Source organism: Haliotis rufescens, unplaced genomic scaffold, assembly GCF_023055435.1.
Source record: "Haliotis rufescens isolate VD_foot unplaced genomic scaffold, xgHalRufe1.0.p SCAF_17, whole genome shotgun sequence".
Lineage (NCBI taxonomy): Eukaryota > Metazoa > Mollusca > Gastropoda > Lepetellida > Haliotidae > Haliotis > Haliotis rufescens.
The window spans coordinates 13,302,872-13,318,882 of NW_025963857.1; the positions used below are offsets into that span (position 1 = coordinate 13,302,872).

The window sequence follows — 16,011 nt, forward strand, 5'->3', positions numbered from 1 at the left end:
CTGCGCTCCCAGACACCTTGCCACACATAACCTCATTGTCCCCAAGTATCTACAGGCCATGACACACCATATACATGGTTCTGCCAAGTAGTCTCGCAGTGAATCACAGTCGACTGTTAACATAGTTAATGTATGCAGATAACTTTAAAGGTTTAGCAAAAAAAGATACAAACATAAAAAATTACAGCACAAGTCCCCTTCACATTTTGTTTTTTAAAATGCAAAAAATCTCATGATTAATTCATAATGGCCTCACCTAGAGTAGTTAATAGGTTAATTATTTCACTGAATAAGTAAGAACAGTAAGTGGAAAGGTGATGAGGTTTGGCTGATACAGCTATAAATATAATCATGAATACCGTATTCGACGTAATAAGCGCCCAGGGCGCTCTCAAAATTAGAAATAGGGGGCTCTTATTAGAATGTTATTTTGGTGAAAAATTCAGAGTTGAAAGATAAATTTCGTGGTTTATGCTGACAGCCTGAAATGTTTATGTGCGACAGATATATTTTTCCAGAATTAAATGCCCAAAATTAAGGGTGCATATAACACACGAGTGCGTATTATACGCGAAACAATTGGTCTTGTGTACATTGATCAATCGGAAGGAGTGCTAATTGGGATTGTTCACTCGCCAATATCTTAGCAAATGTCGCCGTGGGCGCTTTTTAGAGCGGGGCGCTTATTACGTCGAATACGGTATGCCATTAAATAGATGATAAATGAACAAGGGGATGAGGCTTCCATTGTTCAAGATAGTGAGTTAAAATGTACAGATACCCTACCTACCACTACATTGAAACCAGTATGTTAATCTTCATTCTACCATCAAGACCATGACAACATTAAGTGAAACTCTCTGGTGTTAGACAAGATATACACGATATAGAGAAAAGTGGCAAGGGTTGAGTGCAATCTTTTGGGTGGGTTGTCGATCCGAATTAATGAAACACCGATAATATAAGGGTAACGCTATTTTTCAGGGCATTATCATTTACAGAAGCCCGAGGTCTTCCATTAACTGCCCGACGAAGGAGGGCGGTTGAAAAGACCGAGGGCTTCTGCAAATGATGATGCCTTGAAAAATAGCGTTACCGTTATTATAGCTAAAATGGATGGCATTTGCCATAAGCATGATAAGATAAAAAGAAACAACAACATCGGTTTGGAAACATTTACTGCAATCAACACGAATGTCACTGACCCACCAGAGAACAAACCAGACGACGTCACTATTGACCGTGACATCACCGTTCCCTATCCTATGATGTCGCCTAACAATGGGTGTGATAATGGCCTGTCGTCAAGCAATATGAGGGCATAATCAAGTTACAGTGGCCTGCTCATTTCTGATAACATGCGGGCAGTTTAATGATCATTCTATCCATTTTAGCTATAATAGCCATCAAACAAAGTATGGTGTTGAATACACTCAAACATTGTTAATATTTAAAATCATTATACTTTACACTGTTACACACATTGGAAGTTTACAGCATAGTAACTTCGGAAGCCAACATGAAGTGGGCAACCCCAAAGAATGCTAAGGTTCACATGGTTTGATTCTGCAAAGTACGTCTCTATTATGACGTCAAGATATGACGTCCTTAAATAGTTGGAAATAGAAAGGCACCAAATTTATATATTCATATATACTACGAGGACCAGACATAGCACCAGATTTCAAGGCATACATTAATTTCATTATCCTGGCTGCTGGTAGTGGATGGGGTGGCAACTCAGCCGTATCATTGATCACACTCTCCCCATCAGATTGAGTGATCAATGTTAAAGTTGTACATGTTGTATTGAATATTAGATCCACTAACATAATCTTAATCCGTTTTACTCAATTGTCAATTTTCACGTGTCATCTGCAGTCGCATGTGAAAACTTAAATAACTTGCGACGGATGTGTATACAGTATTCAGCGTGGACCATTGACGTAAAATGTGCTTGACTGGATATTGGCCTGTGGTTAGAAGGAATATAAAAAATCCTACCTTTGATGTCATTGCATCATTCACAGTGAAGTCAGTCAATTGTGTGAGAAGTGAGTTGAAAGTTTGGCGAGTGTTGGTGCTTGTTTTATATTTTGAACTTTTTGAGTCAGAAGGAATTTGCAGGGAGCAGAAGGTGAGGTCGAGACAACCAGGAATCCGACACATGCAATTTCGACACAAGGTTCGATAATATATACTTTAAATATTGCAGTAAGCACAAATCTGCAATTGAAACCCACAAGTGTACACATAATTATCTTAAAATGACCACCAACAATGACTATGAAAGAAGCACTTTGCTCTGAATATTTGCTTCCGCAATGACATGGCTGTCAAAAATCAACTGAATAAGAAGTGATTATTGTGATTTGAAACCTCTGAAACCTCTGATTTGAAACCTCTGACTGCCCATTCAGAATTCCAAATTTCATCGTGGTATCATAGAAACAAGTCAAATTGTCAATAAATTTGATATTACACCATGTACACACTGGAGGAAATTGGTGATGGATCCTCCTCCTCCTCCTCCTCATCAACATCATCATCATCATCATCATCATCATCATCATCATCATCATCATCATCATCATCATGTTCACAATCATCAATGAATCTCCAGGATCTTGATGATGATCGCCACGTCTAGCCATGAGCTGACTGATGTGCCAGGGTCCACCCACAGCTGTTATAGACAGCAACAGCTCTCCCTGTGTCCTGTTCAACACCTGGAAGGGCTCTGATGGTGGTCCTGTGATCTATGGCAGCACAACATGCTTGTAGAATACCATAGCCGTACAACATGTTCATCATGTTCATGGTTCATTTCATTTGTATCCCAGGCCCACCCTGTTTATGATTCATCTTCACCATTCCCATGCAGGTTTCCCCAAAGAAAAAAATACATTTCCACTTCACATCAATTTGGGTAGTCGGGCACCTGATATTTCAATTTTATCAATTAATTTGTATTAAAAGCCTAGACAAGTCTAGTTGAAACAAAAAGCAAGTCCTTTTTTTATATGAGGTGAGGTGAAATGGGATTTAACATTGCGTTCAAGATTCTTGAGTGCACTTATATAATGACGTGCATGCACACACTCGTGTGTGTGTGAATGTGTGGCTGCTTGTACTTATTAAGTCTGGACTAATGCCGAGTTAATAGTGCTAGCCCGCTGAGATACCATGCTGCATTTTAACATGAATACCCCACTCAGACACAGTATACCGACTCCGAGCCGACCAGTTCTTCTTTTTGACCCTTATGACGAGCACCAGGCAGGGTAATAACAAGTACCATCTTTTAACGTCTTTTGGTAATGACACGGTCATGGACCTTCTGCTCTGCGTTCAGATGCTCTACCATTAGACCACAGGGGCAGTCTCCTTGATATGAAAACAGCAGGGGAGCAAAGGTTCTTTCGAAAAACGTAAATTACAATTATTTGGGCTTCATATACACAAGGCTATCCATCCCCTGTGATTAGATCCTAACAAGAACAACCATCATGGCTACAGATAACATGCACGACTATTCAAGTTACCTGTGGATCATCTGCAGTGAGGTTGTCTACTATGAACATATTGATTTTCTACACATGGATGTCATTTATATAACTATTTCATGCAGACAGTCAGTTGACATAGCAAAGCACAGACATTTCTAATTTTGATACATCTTGAATGTTACTTGACTGGCGATGTAGCTAAAAAGTGATGGTTGTTTAATGCCAAATTTATCAATTATTCAGTTATGCCATAGGCAAATATTTGTGCCTGGATCAGATAAACCAGTGATTGATATCATGAACAATGCCCATGCATGCAGGGCATGATGACACACAATGTAGCTGATAAGTGACATGCCAGCATTTTTCATGCCTATCACTTGCCATCTTTCAGCCTTCGTTAACTTTCTCCTCACCATGGCTGATTTTCAACCTCTATTGGAAGGGGAATCTCACACAGGAGCAAAATGAAACCACGTGTCTGAAACTTGAATTTCACTATTTATAGGGTAGGGGAACTGCAGCAACGCGTAAAGCACGCTTTCCTTGTGGCATCTGGACAAATTTGGGTTCATGAAACTATGGAAGCCTAATTCAGTCATACATCATCATATTTCGTATTTCTGATTCCCACACGTGAAATCAAGAGACTATGAATATGGTGGCGCTTAACTTTTGTGCATGTGTATATTGTTCACAATTTCTTACGTACAGGGGTTATGAAATATTTCGTGTTTTTTCATGTCATCTAATAGGAAAACAGTCTCATAAATCAACTAAAAGGATATATTAGACATTAAGGTGTTTGCACATAGCCTCAGGGCATAAAATGAATTTAATCATTAATTATTCAAAAAGGAAACAGTTACTTCCTGGTAGATTTTGGTGGCTGCATATCATCAGACATCGTTGCTTTGCTAATCCATCACAGAGTGGTAGGGCAATTAAACCACAACTATTTATATTTCACATTCTGACTGTGGCTTTTTCAGCAAAATAGTCATATTGTTACTAATTCTAGGATGCTAGTTTTCAATGTACTCACAGTTCTTATTGTCTAAATGATAGGATAATATAAAGCCCTTTTCTCTTTATTGGTTATGGTTATTTAAGTAAAACAGGATTTGTTTATTCTAATTTTGGAATAAATACTGACATTTATTGCAAAACTTGGGCTGTCAACAGGCCTCCAAGAATGCCAAGAAAAGTAAAAATAAGATTAACACATAAAATCTATATGAAACATTTCGTCAGAATTTGGAGCAGGTTTATTTTTCCACTAAAATTCTTTATTCACATATCTTAATAAACATTTAAACAATTGTAATGATTTGTTTACTGACACACATATTTCTATAACAATCAATGATTGACAGTCACAATTTCTAAACATTGAACACTTTTTAAACATCAAACTGCATGACCAGACTATAGACCGTAAGGTGACATGTCATTAATTTCATGGATGATTATGACTTAAACCAATGGGTGTAAAAAGCCACAAAAGAAAAAAAGCAAACCATTATTATTCCTCTTCCTTAAACAAAACAAAAATATTAACTCACATCATGATCATGATGATATTTGATTAAATGCATCGTTAAAATGCGGTCTTAGCAGTGGACAAAACCCAGCGACAGCTGTGCCTTTCAATGTAAATAATATAAAAAAGCCAACAACATGTACACTTTAAACATTATTTATATTTTTTCACACCAAACCAACCGAATCAAGCAACATTTTACCAAATAAAACTGATAAAATAATAAAAATACTGGCCATTATTTTGACTTACTGAAGGTAATTATTCAGCAAAATTCCATCAACTTTAAAATATAACAGTGTGGCCTAAGCACTATACATTGTTAATCATTTTATACATGCAATAAAGTGACCGTTATACCACCCTTGTACACTCCTGATTCAACAATCCTACAAACAATGACTGATTAACCATACAGACAGCTTGACATGAAAATCGTGGAAATTCCTCTCAATAACTAGCACAACTGATATGGCGCATTATACATGCCATAAGGTTGTACACGTACACCACCCTCATAATCCCACATCTAAACAGAAAACCATGTGCTAGCACCTGGAAAATTGCTTGGATTATTAAAGCCATTAATCAATTTATGGGAGTGACATCCATAAATGTTCCCGAAACATTCACAGCTGTCTGAATAAAACAAACAACGACCCTAGTGGGATATTGTCATTTTCCTATCCACATGTTGTCCGAGTTAATAATATGCAGATGAGCAGGCAGGGAAGCGGTCGGAGGAATTGTAATATAAAAGAACAAAGTCTATCCTTCATTACCTGCTGGGTTATAGTCAATCTATCAGGCAGTGTAGTTACATGGGCAACAGGTGCTCTGAGCATTCAGAAGGCATGATACGGTGAGAGTGGAATTTTCTAGAAGAGATTGAGTCTGATCGATGTTATGTCGCTCTGAGAGTATTTCAGTTAAACGCTAGTAAGGAAAGCTTGACTGTAGGGAATAAGGCAAATCTTCTGGCTTCCGTTCCACAAAGCGATCGTAGCGCTCAACTACTGTAAGCCCATGTTAAAGTATGGGAGTTACGATGACCTTAGTGATAAGATCGCTTTGTGGAACAAAGCCCTGGAAGCTGTTCTGCAAAGCGATCTTAGTGCTAAGTTGGTCGTAACTCCCATACTTCATCATAGGCTTACGATCAACGTAGAACTAAGATCGCTTTGTGGAACAAGGCCCTGGAAGCTGTTCCACAAAGCGATCTTAGTGCTAAGTTGGTCGTAACTCCCATACTTCATCATAGGCTTACGATCAAGATCGCTTTGTGGAACAAGGCCCTGGAAGCTGTTCAACAACGTGATCTTAGCGCTAAGTTGGTCGTAACTCCCATACTTCATCATTGGCTTACGATCAAGATCGCTTTGTGGAACAAGGCCCTGGCTGAAAACGTTTACCAGATTGCTGCAATATCTGGTCACAAGCATGGATACGATGCTGACAGACCAAGGATATAATTAAGGAGAATTGGGGATTTGAATCAATGATCAGCAGATCGTGGCATGGCTGCGGGAGGCAACTGAGTACAAAGAATAGTGAATCCTTAAATCACTGGTCCACGTGTTCCCCCTTTTTAAGGACGAGTGTACCCATCAAGAGTAAATGACACAGCAGGACAACATAGGGAAGAGAATAATGTCAGCCCTTTGACTTTTCAGTAAGAAAAGCACCATTTATCAGTTTTGATATAATTCATGCTTCCAGACATTGTTTCATACACGTTATTAAATCCCTACAAACAATCTATTTTAACTACCAACCCTATGTTTTGGGAACATAATCGGAAACTCAGAGAGTAAGAAAGAGATCTACAAAAAATCAAAAGAGAAAAAGACCCTTGACACTGTGTCTGCGTCTGCCAATGATCTGCAATAGATTTTGTTTCATGCAGCATTTCAGGTGTTTGTGAGACATCCAATATGGCTGTCACGTCTGCAACAGCTGGGTAAATCTGTATACAGCAGACAGTACAGGCAGACAATTCTACCAAGCCTAAACTAATCAATATTTTCAATTTACTGTGACTGACAATAAACTTGAACACAAAACAAATTATCTGAAACATCTCAACATAGCGGTTTCAATTTACCAACAGAACAAAGGGCAATAAACAGGATGCAGTGAAAGCCGTTGAAAGGATATCCTGCTGATGTGAATTCTGACTGTAACAAAATTAACTCTAATGGTGTAAGCCAGGTACTTTGTCAATTCATTTGTGGGTCCTTGGGACTTACAGCAATAATGTTGGGGGTCCTAGAAATGTATATGGGGGCTCTGAATTATCACTACCAACAACAAATCTAAAAAAATGTATTTGTAAAGTCTTTGTTTATTTAAGGTGGGATTTCCTTGTTTGAACTGAAACATCGTGACTGAGGGTTAACAAATTGTCACACACACTTTGACCTGTTCACACTGCAACTGGATAAGTTTAACTTATGGAAACACCAATACCTTTTAAGCTTCCATAGCCCCACAGTTCATGTTATCTGCATTAATTCTCAGTTTTTAAAGAAGAATTAATAAACCCTTTATCAATCCTGTAATGTTTATTTGGCAGACTTTTAAAAAAAAAGTTTATTCCTCAGTCATGAATAAAAATATAATTAATAACATCTTTCAAAATCTTGAGCATGTTAATTTTGAGATTGCCTCTCTGTTTGTCTACATAAATAAGGTGAGGTGAGGTGAAATTGGGTTTAACGTCGCGTCCAAGATTATTGCACTTATATAGCGACGTGCATGCACGTGTATGTGTGTGTGTGGCTGCTTGTACTAGTCCGGACTGATGCCGATTTATAGTGCTAGCTCACTGAGATACCATGCCGCAGTTTAACATGAATACCTCACTCAGACACAGTATACTGACTCCGAGCCGACCAGTCCTTGTTTTAGCCCCTTAATGCCGAGCGCCAGACAGGGTAACAACAAGTACAATCTTTTAACGTCTTTTTGTATGACGCGGCCCAGGATCGAACCCTGGACCTTCCGCTCTCCGGGCGGACGCTCTACCACAAGACCACGGAGGCGGTCTCTACATAAATAAACAAATGATCACATTAAGTCATACACTGTAGTCTGTCATACAGACCCTGCAGCAAATATATCCAGTACAGCCAATTCAAGTCTAGAACAGATGGCAAGTCTAGATTACTGCAGTTTCAGGTATATTGTATTAAGATAACTGAACATCTCTTTTTCCCTGTAAAATATTTTCATTTCAAAGACCAGATGTCAGTCAGTCTACGTCAGTGATGACCCAGTTCTTTGTTGAGCATAACATATGGTTGCAGCACGTATCAAGTGTATATACACGTACTGGTATTTCAATAAGTCATTCTAAAAAAATATGACTGAGAACTTCCCTCCCTCCCATTTAAGACTGAATATAGCAAAGTGAGATTTCCAGTGTGAAAACTTTACAGATTTAAACAAGGGGCTCAAACCCCCGAAAGAGATATTTAAAAATAAAATTGATTTTCTCTGTAATATAATATGTTTCTCCATAATACTGGAAGTGATGAACCATTGGTCAAGTTTAATATTTTCGACAGGTTCCACAATACAATTCAGGAATGTGATCAATGCTGATCGGGCATAATTCACCATATGTCTCCTTTCATCATGAGCCGCGAGGATAATTTTTCAAGATAATACTTTTTCATTATATTAAGGCATAAGACAAATAAATTCTCCAGCCCAAGTACCATGTAAGCATTATTCCAATGCTACTCACAAGAGAAAATAAAGTGACCTTTGCAATGTGTAGACATAGTACACCAGTATAAGGATATTGTAACATGCTACATACACAGATGCGCATACACTGCAATGCAGTTGACATGACGTCACAGTAAGCGAGTAGCGTCAAATGTCAAGATGTTACTGAAATATATTACACAATATTAGTCATTACTTCATGTTTTCTGTCTAAAAATTCTAAGTAGTCAAGGAACCATGGGATTTCACAATTTCATCAGGTAAAATGATGGTTTCACAGTAATTTTGACTATCCAATTGTCTGTATGGCCACCTCGATGACAAACGATCAGTAGAGGGGCCAAGGTTTTCTGATTCTTCCCACAGAAAAACTTAAAGGGTGGCAATTGGTAGACCAAGCCTGTTTGAATGAAGAAATTTGAAATCCACTTTGCCTGCTTACTCAAATATATATCAACATTATCAATTTAGTCTTTGATCATATTGATCATGTTGAAAAGCATCAAGTGACTGAGTGAGTGAGTATTATATTACGTCGCTTTTAGCGATTCCAGCAATAACAAGGCAGGGGACACCAGAAACAGGCTTCACACACTGCACCTATATGGGGAATCAAACCCGGGTCTTTGGCGTGACGATCGAACGCTTTAACCACTACGCTACCTCCCCGCCCCGAAAAGCATTAAGAAGTTAGAAGTATATGAACACATGAATCTTTTTATTGATAACGACTTCTTTGTTGTTTGTAACACCATTTCAGGGCTACTCCTTAGCCCTACTGTACATCAATGAATGATGAAGAGGCAAGATTAATATTAGTAGCCCTGAAACGTCAAAGAAGTTTATCCATAAAACGTTTCATGTCTTCATTCTGTTCATGATCAATCTAGCAAATAATACTTCATGCGTCATTCCACCATATGGCACTCCTTGCACCATTTATACCTCGAGTGGAAAATGGCATTGTTTGATAAATAGGAATAAATACACATATAACTAAACCATACATATATATTTCCTGATAACATACACACATACATTACTCCCCAAATCATATATATATATAAGTTGCTTAACCCTGATTTGAACAATACTATTGCTGTTTGAACAGTGTCCTAGAACAAAGCATTCTGATTATCTTACTGTAAAACAGAGAACATGTAAATGCTTGGTATGACAAATAGACATGTTGAGCAATAATTGATGGTTCATTAAAACTGACATTTGAAAGCTGCTGTAAAACTAAGCAATCATTGATGTTCTCGTTATATCTGACATTTTGCTGCCGCCTCGTATACATGGTGAGATGTGGTGAAAGGGGGTGTAATGTTGTGTTCAAGATTATTGCGACGCACTTATATTGTGATGTGCATGCGCATCTGTTGCTGCTTGAACTAGCCTGGACAGGTAGTGCTCGTCGATTGAGATACCCCAGTTTAACATGGACACCCCACTCAGACCAAGTATACTGACTCCAAGCCGACTTGTCCTTGTCTTATCTCCTTAATGTCAAGCGCCAGGCAGGGTAACCATGGCAACACGTTCCACCTTTTAATGTCTTTTGGTATGATGTGGCCAGGGAACGACTGATTGACCTCTGGGCAGACGCTTATATATAATAGCCACTAAACCACTGAGTTGGCCCATGGTGGTATACATGGTGTATGACAATATGACCATTCATTATTGTATGGACTTCGAATAGAGGTGAAACGATACGGTGGGGTCCTGATACGATACATATCCTGATACTATGGGTGTGATATGATTCATATCCTGATACAGTACCTTTATTTCACAAGTTGATATTCTTTCTTTTTCCAGGTGAATCACAACCCTGAATCATTTGTTATTGAATATTAAAGATCAAAGATGGGGCATTGTAGGACAGAAACATATTGGTAGAGGGCACTGTGAATGCAATGCTATTTATGTCCAATCATGAAATATTAGAGAACCTGCAAAAGCTGGTGGTTGAACAGTTTCTGTTATTATTCACATGTTTTTACACCAATATAACTTGTAATGAAATGTGTCGAATGTATAGCGACACAGGGGTTGTAAATCGATGTATTGTATCGTGGGCCTCGTATTGGGATACAATAGTGTATTGTTGTATCATTACACCACTAACTTAAACAGGGGCGGTGGGGTAGCCTAGTGGTTAAAGCGTTTGCTCGTCACGCCCAAAGCCCGGGTTCAATTCCCAACATGGGTACAATGAGTGAAGCCCATTTCTGGTGTCCCCCACCGTGATATTGCTGGAATATTGCTAAAAGCGGCATATAACCATACTCACTCACTCACTAACTTCAACAAATTCCACATCTATTGTGTCTCAATAAAAGACAAATAAACAACAGTTTGTTTGTTTGATGTTTACGTTGCGCTCAGTAATATTCCAGTTATACGACGGTGGTCTGTAAATGATTGAGTCTGGAGCAGACAATCCAGTGATTGAAATCTTGGGCATCAATCCATGCAATTGGAATACGATGACGGGCATCAACCAAGTCAGCGAGCCTGAAAACCCGATCCATTTAGCACATTCGCCTTTTACAGCAAGGATGGGTTGCTGACCTATTCTACCCCAGGTCTTCACTGGCCTAAATAACAACTACCTCCCCTACCTCCCCTACAAAGTATCACAGCACTGAACACTGAAGAACAGAATGTTAACATTCCAATTCTCATTTTACCTTGTTTTCAATTAATCAACCAGTTTAAATCAAAATAAGAGAATGTATAATGCTATTCAATATGTTCCTTAATTAATGTATTCACATGACTGATAATAAAATCATTATACAAGACCCAGGTCAAGCGTAGACAGACAACCTACCGTATTCAACGTAATAAGCACCCAGGGTGCTCTCAAAATTAGAAATAGGGGGCTCTTATTAGAATATGATTTTGGTGAAAGTGTTCAAAGATCGTAAATTTTGTGGTTTATGCTGACAGCCTGAAATGATACAAAATAAAAGTCTGTGCGTATTATACATGACAAATATATTTTTCCGTAATTAAGGGTGCATATAACACACGAGTGCTTATTATTTATACACGAATAAACAAGTCTTGTGTACATTGATCAACCGGAAGAGGTGCTAATTGGGATTGTTCACTTGCCAATATATTAGCAAATATCACTGTGGGCGCTTATTAGAGCGGGGAGCTTATTAAGTCGAATACGGTGTATGAGTCATTGCAGGGAATGAAATTAGCACAAGCCTGACCAGTTTGGCTAATGTTAAACATGATAAAGAGCGAGTAGAGCTTCAAACATTTTGGGGGTATTAATACTATTATTATATGCATATGTTTTCATTATTCAGGCTCGTAGACGTTCTTGATTAATTGCCATCTCTGCATCTATATAGTCAAGGGAGCACACTCCTCTCAACAACATATCGCAAGTCCTCCTTCCATGGTGGTGATAAGTATATTGATTTATCATCCGAAGCCAGTCTAGATTCCTTCCTAAGCATGCATAATTATTTATCTACCATCATGTGACCATTGCCAACCTGCCTACATTATTTTATAAAAACAACATGTGCCTCGATATTCTTGATTTTGTCAGTGTTAGGCTTTGCAAACATTGGGTTGTTTTTACTTTTGAATTACCATATTAACATGATCAAGTGCCCTGCTTCAATTAGCACCCCTTCTTCAGCTACTTCACAAATCTGTCAGTACCCAGAACTAAGGTCTAAATTTTGCAGGACAGTCCATAGTTTGTGATAGGGGTGAGATGAGTGAGTGAGTATGGTTTTACGCCGCTTTTAGCAATATTCCAGCAATATCACGGCGGGGGACACCAGAAATGGGCTTCACACATTGTACCCATGTCGGGAATCAAACCCGGGTCTTTGGCGTGACGAGCGAACGCTTTAACCACTAGGCTACCCGACCGCCCAGGGGTGAGATGATACACCCCAGCAATTTTGTCAGTCAAATATTGCAAAATGTGTTGCAATTAGTTTTGCAAGTTCACCACTAAAATAGACGATAAGAACATGTGTCTACGGCTAGATTTTCCTTTTGAACTTGCTCTTCAATATTTAAACTCAAGAAGTCTCCACTCGATCTGACGTAAAATATGTGTATCGCGATACGTATCGTATCATGACCTATGTATCATGATACACATCATATCGTGACCTTGCTTTATCGTTCTACCCCAAGTATATGACAGAAAAAACAGCAGTGTACATGGGGGTATGTAACTGTGTGTAAACTATTACAGTGAATATGGTAAGTGACTCTTACTGGCTGTGGTAACTAAAACATTCACCAAGTGTTTCAGATAAGAAAAGCTAATCTATTCAGCGAGCTGCCAAAGTATACATGGTGTACGTGTATCAGACAAAATGTGTTTTAGAAACGCAAATGTTATGTTTGGTACTTATCAATATCTTGCACCAAAGTTCAACTTTCCTTCCAGCTTGATAATTTTCATGAACCACTTGAACATGTTGAGTAAACAAGATAAACGCATGACTACAATATTTCTACATAAACAGTATTTGATATACCAGGAACTGGTATTAAATTTTGAAATATATTGCAGCATTATCATGACTATCCCTCATAAAGTTTAGCTTGAAAGTATCGTTGTAGTGACAATATTCAGAAGCTGTGAAGAAAGCAATAACACATGAGCACCAGCTGTTGGTCATGTTTAATGTTTTTGAAAGTTGTGGGTCGAATTTGCTGAACAGTGAGTGAGTGAGTGTGTTCTATCATACAAAAAGCTGTTTTATTTTAAGGTATTAAAGTGTGTACCAAACATCGAGTGGGGCTCAGATTAAATTGAAAATCATTATGAGAGCAGCAACATATGTAGTCAGTATGAGGTGAATATCCAAATTTTCAGTTTTTGTTTTTATATATGACCATACCAAATGTCTTATCATGGGCAGGAATATACGGTGGACCATACCCGCCACTGGTGAGATCATTTTCACTGTATGCCTCTATATTTTGCCAGATACTCCTAGTTTTAATTGCTCATCGTCCAGCTGATACCTACTTTAGAATCAAAGTTCAATCTTATGGATACAATCTTCAACCTGTCAATTGCCAGGACACTGATCTGGAAGTAATTCTGGTCGCATGTGGTAAGCCAATTTGAAACGAAAAGTATCTGACAAAATATAGAGGCATACAGTGAAAAATGATCTCACCAGTGGCGGGTAGATGGGCCACCGTAAGAATACACATCAACAATTCTTTATATTTCATTTACGTTTGGACCCATGCGGCTGTTAACATGGTTACAGTGAAGGCAATTTCCAAAAAAAAATTAAAACATTTATATATTTTATGACCATATATGATGACATGTTGCAGTATGAAATTTGGATTTGACTGACTATACATTGTCATCACAACTATGTAAACAAAGGAACTCGATATTGGTCAGTAAATAAAAATATACCCCCTATATATAGTCTCTACTTATATAAAGGGGGTATAGTTTTATTCAATGACCAATAACGAGGTCCTGTGTCTGGTCACTATGACTAGAGGAGTCAGAAAGCGTCAACATCGACGTCTCACCTTCGTCAACATCGATTGTGGATGTCGCAGTGTTGGTGCTCGTGAGGAAAAGCGCTAGTACCAGTGTTCCGATCTGTCGTCCACGTGTGCTCCAAGTGCTGACACCAGTTTCTGGAAACATCGTCCTGTTAGATGTGTACACCCAAGTTTAGAACTGAAACAACTTGCGTTTCCTGATACGACTTTTCGTACACGCTCACAACAAGCCAACTGGTAGAATCACACGTTCAGGATGTCGCATCCCTTCCTGTTGGTAGTTTCTTCACAAAGCACGACATGGGATCCACGTGACGCGTGTCGACAACATATGTAGGGCTAATCTACGCGAAGCCTATCCGCTGAACGAAATAATTCTTGCCCCGATCGATATAAACACTATCCCAATGTCAATGTCGCCGCGCATGCGTATTGCAATCTAACGTGTTACACCTCAAAAAAGAGGGTTTAGACAGCTGGCTGCCCCCGTCGGAGTTTGTGAACAGCTTGCAACTCTGTCCATTGATTATGTAACATTCATTTACCAGTTATCTGGTTATGTCGACGTTGGTTGTGGTTCAGTTGATAAGACAATGATGAGTACAAAGAAATTAGTTATAGGCCTCTAAACTTATCCATGCATTTATCAGCGGTTTTCAGAAATACAGGTGCGTGGCATGATAAGGCAAATGTAGAATATTATCTTATCTTTTCAAACAAGAAAGCCTTAAAGACTCTTATCATTTGTGAACGATAAAATACCTTTTGTTTTGTTGTTGTTGTATAACGCCGCACTCAATTCCAGCTATATATGACGGCGGTCTTTAAATAATCTAGTCTGGACCAGATAATCCAGTGATTGGCATCATGAGCATATAAATAGACGTATTCCATATGATCCTTATAGTTAGAATTGCCTAAAATGTATTACCTAATAAGTATTTGGCTTGAGATGTTTGAAGCAACATTTCTATTAGTGTGTAAAAACTATAAATATGGTTTGTGTTATTGTGTTTACTTTTTTTTTCAGTTAACATGTTAGGAGGGGCGGTCGAGTAGCCTAGTGGTTAAAGCGTTCGCTCGTCACGCCGAAGACCCGGGTTCAATTCCCGACATGGGTAAAATGTGTAAAGCCCATTTCTGGTGTCCCCCGTCGGGATATTGCTGGAATATTGCCAAAAGCGGCGTAAAACCATACTCACTCACTCACTAACATTTAGTGTTTACTTCTTTATTACTGACATCAAAACTGCTTGACAAAACATCACAAACACTCTGGTAAGCAAAGAACGGTAAAACATTTATGTGCACGTTTGTGAATTTTATCCGTATTCGTACTAGTTAAAGGTACAGTGTGTCATCTGCATGTGAACAGCTGTGACTGTATGTTCGCTCATGCCCGCAGGGGAAATTCCCAAGGCCTTAAATTATTGTTTATTAATATCACGTGTCATTATTTGTCGGCCATCTGCGTGTTGATAACGGATCCAACTGATTAATGTAGGAATAGCCATCGATGAATTGATGTCCATATGTTCTGTGATGAAAACAGCTGTAGTGTAACACCAACAAAACATGAAATCGAACTCATGCATGTCGTGGAGAAGAGCAACATAAAGGTCCTGTAAAAAATAAGGTTCTTACATCATTTACTTGTTGAATCAGACAAACCAGTGATTGTCA

General features: G+C 38.6%; 1 protein-coding gene across 1 annotated transcript in view; it reads right to left on the bottom strand.

The window, feature by feature from the left end:
* LOC124140833 (acid phosphatase type 7-like) overlaps window positions 1-14,744 on the bottom strand; it is a 35,790-nt gene extending 21,046 nt beyond the window's left edge. Inside the window, exon 1 of the mRNA XM_048397588.1 lies at window positions 14,353-14,744. Within this exon, the coding sequence (XP_048253545.1) occupies window positions 14,353-14,473 (121 nt within the window). The 5' untranslated portion in view covers window positions 14,474-14,744. The remainder of the gene's footprint in view (window positions 1-14,352) is intronic.
* Window positions 14,745-16,011: the final 1,267 nt, after the last annotated feature.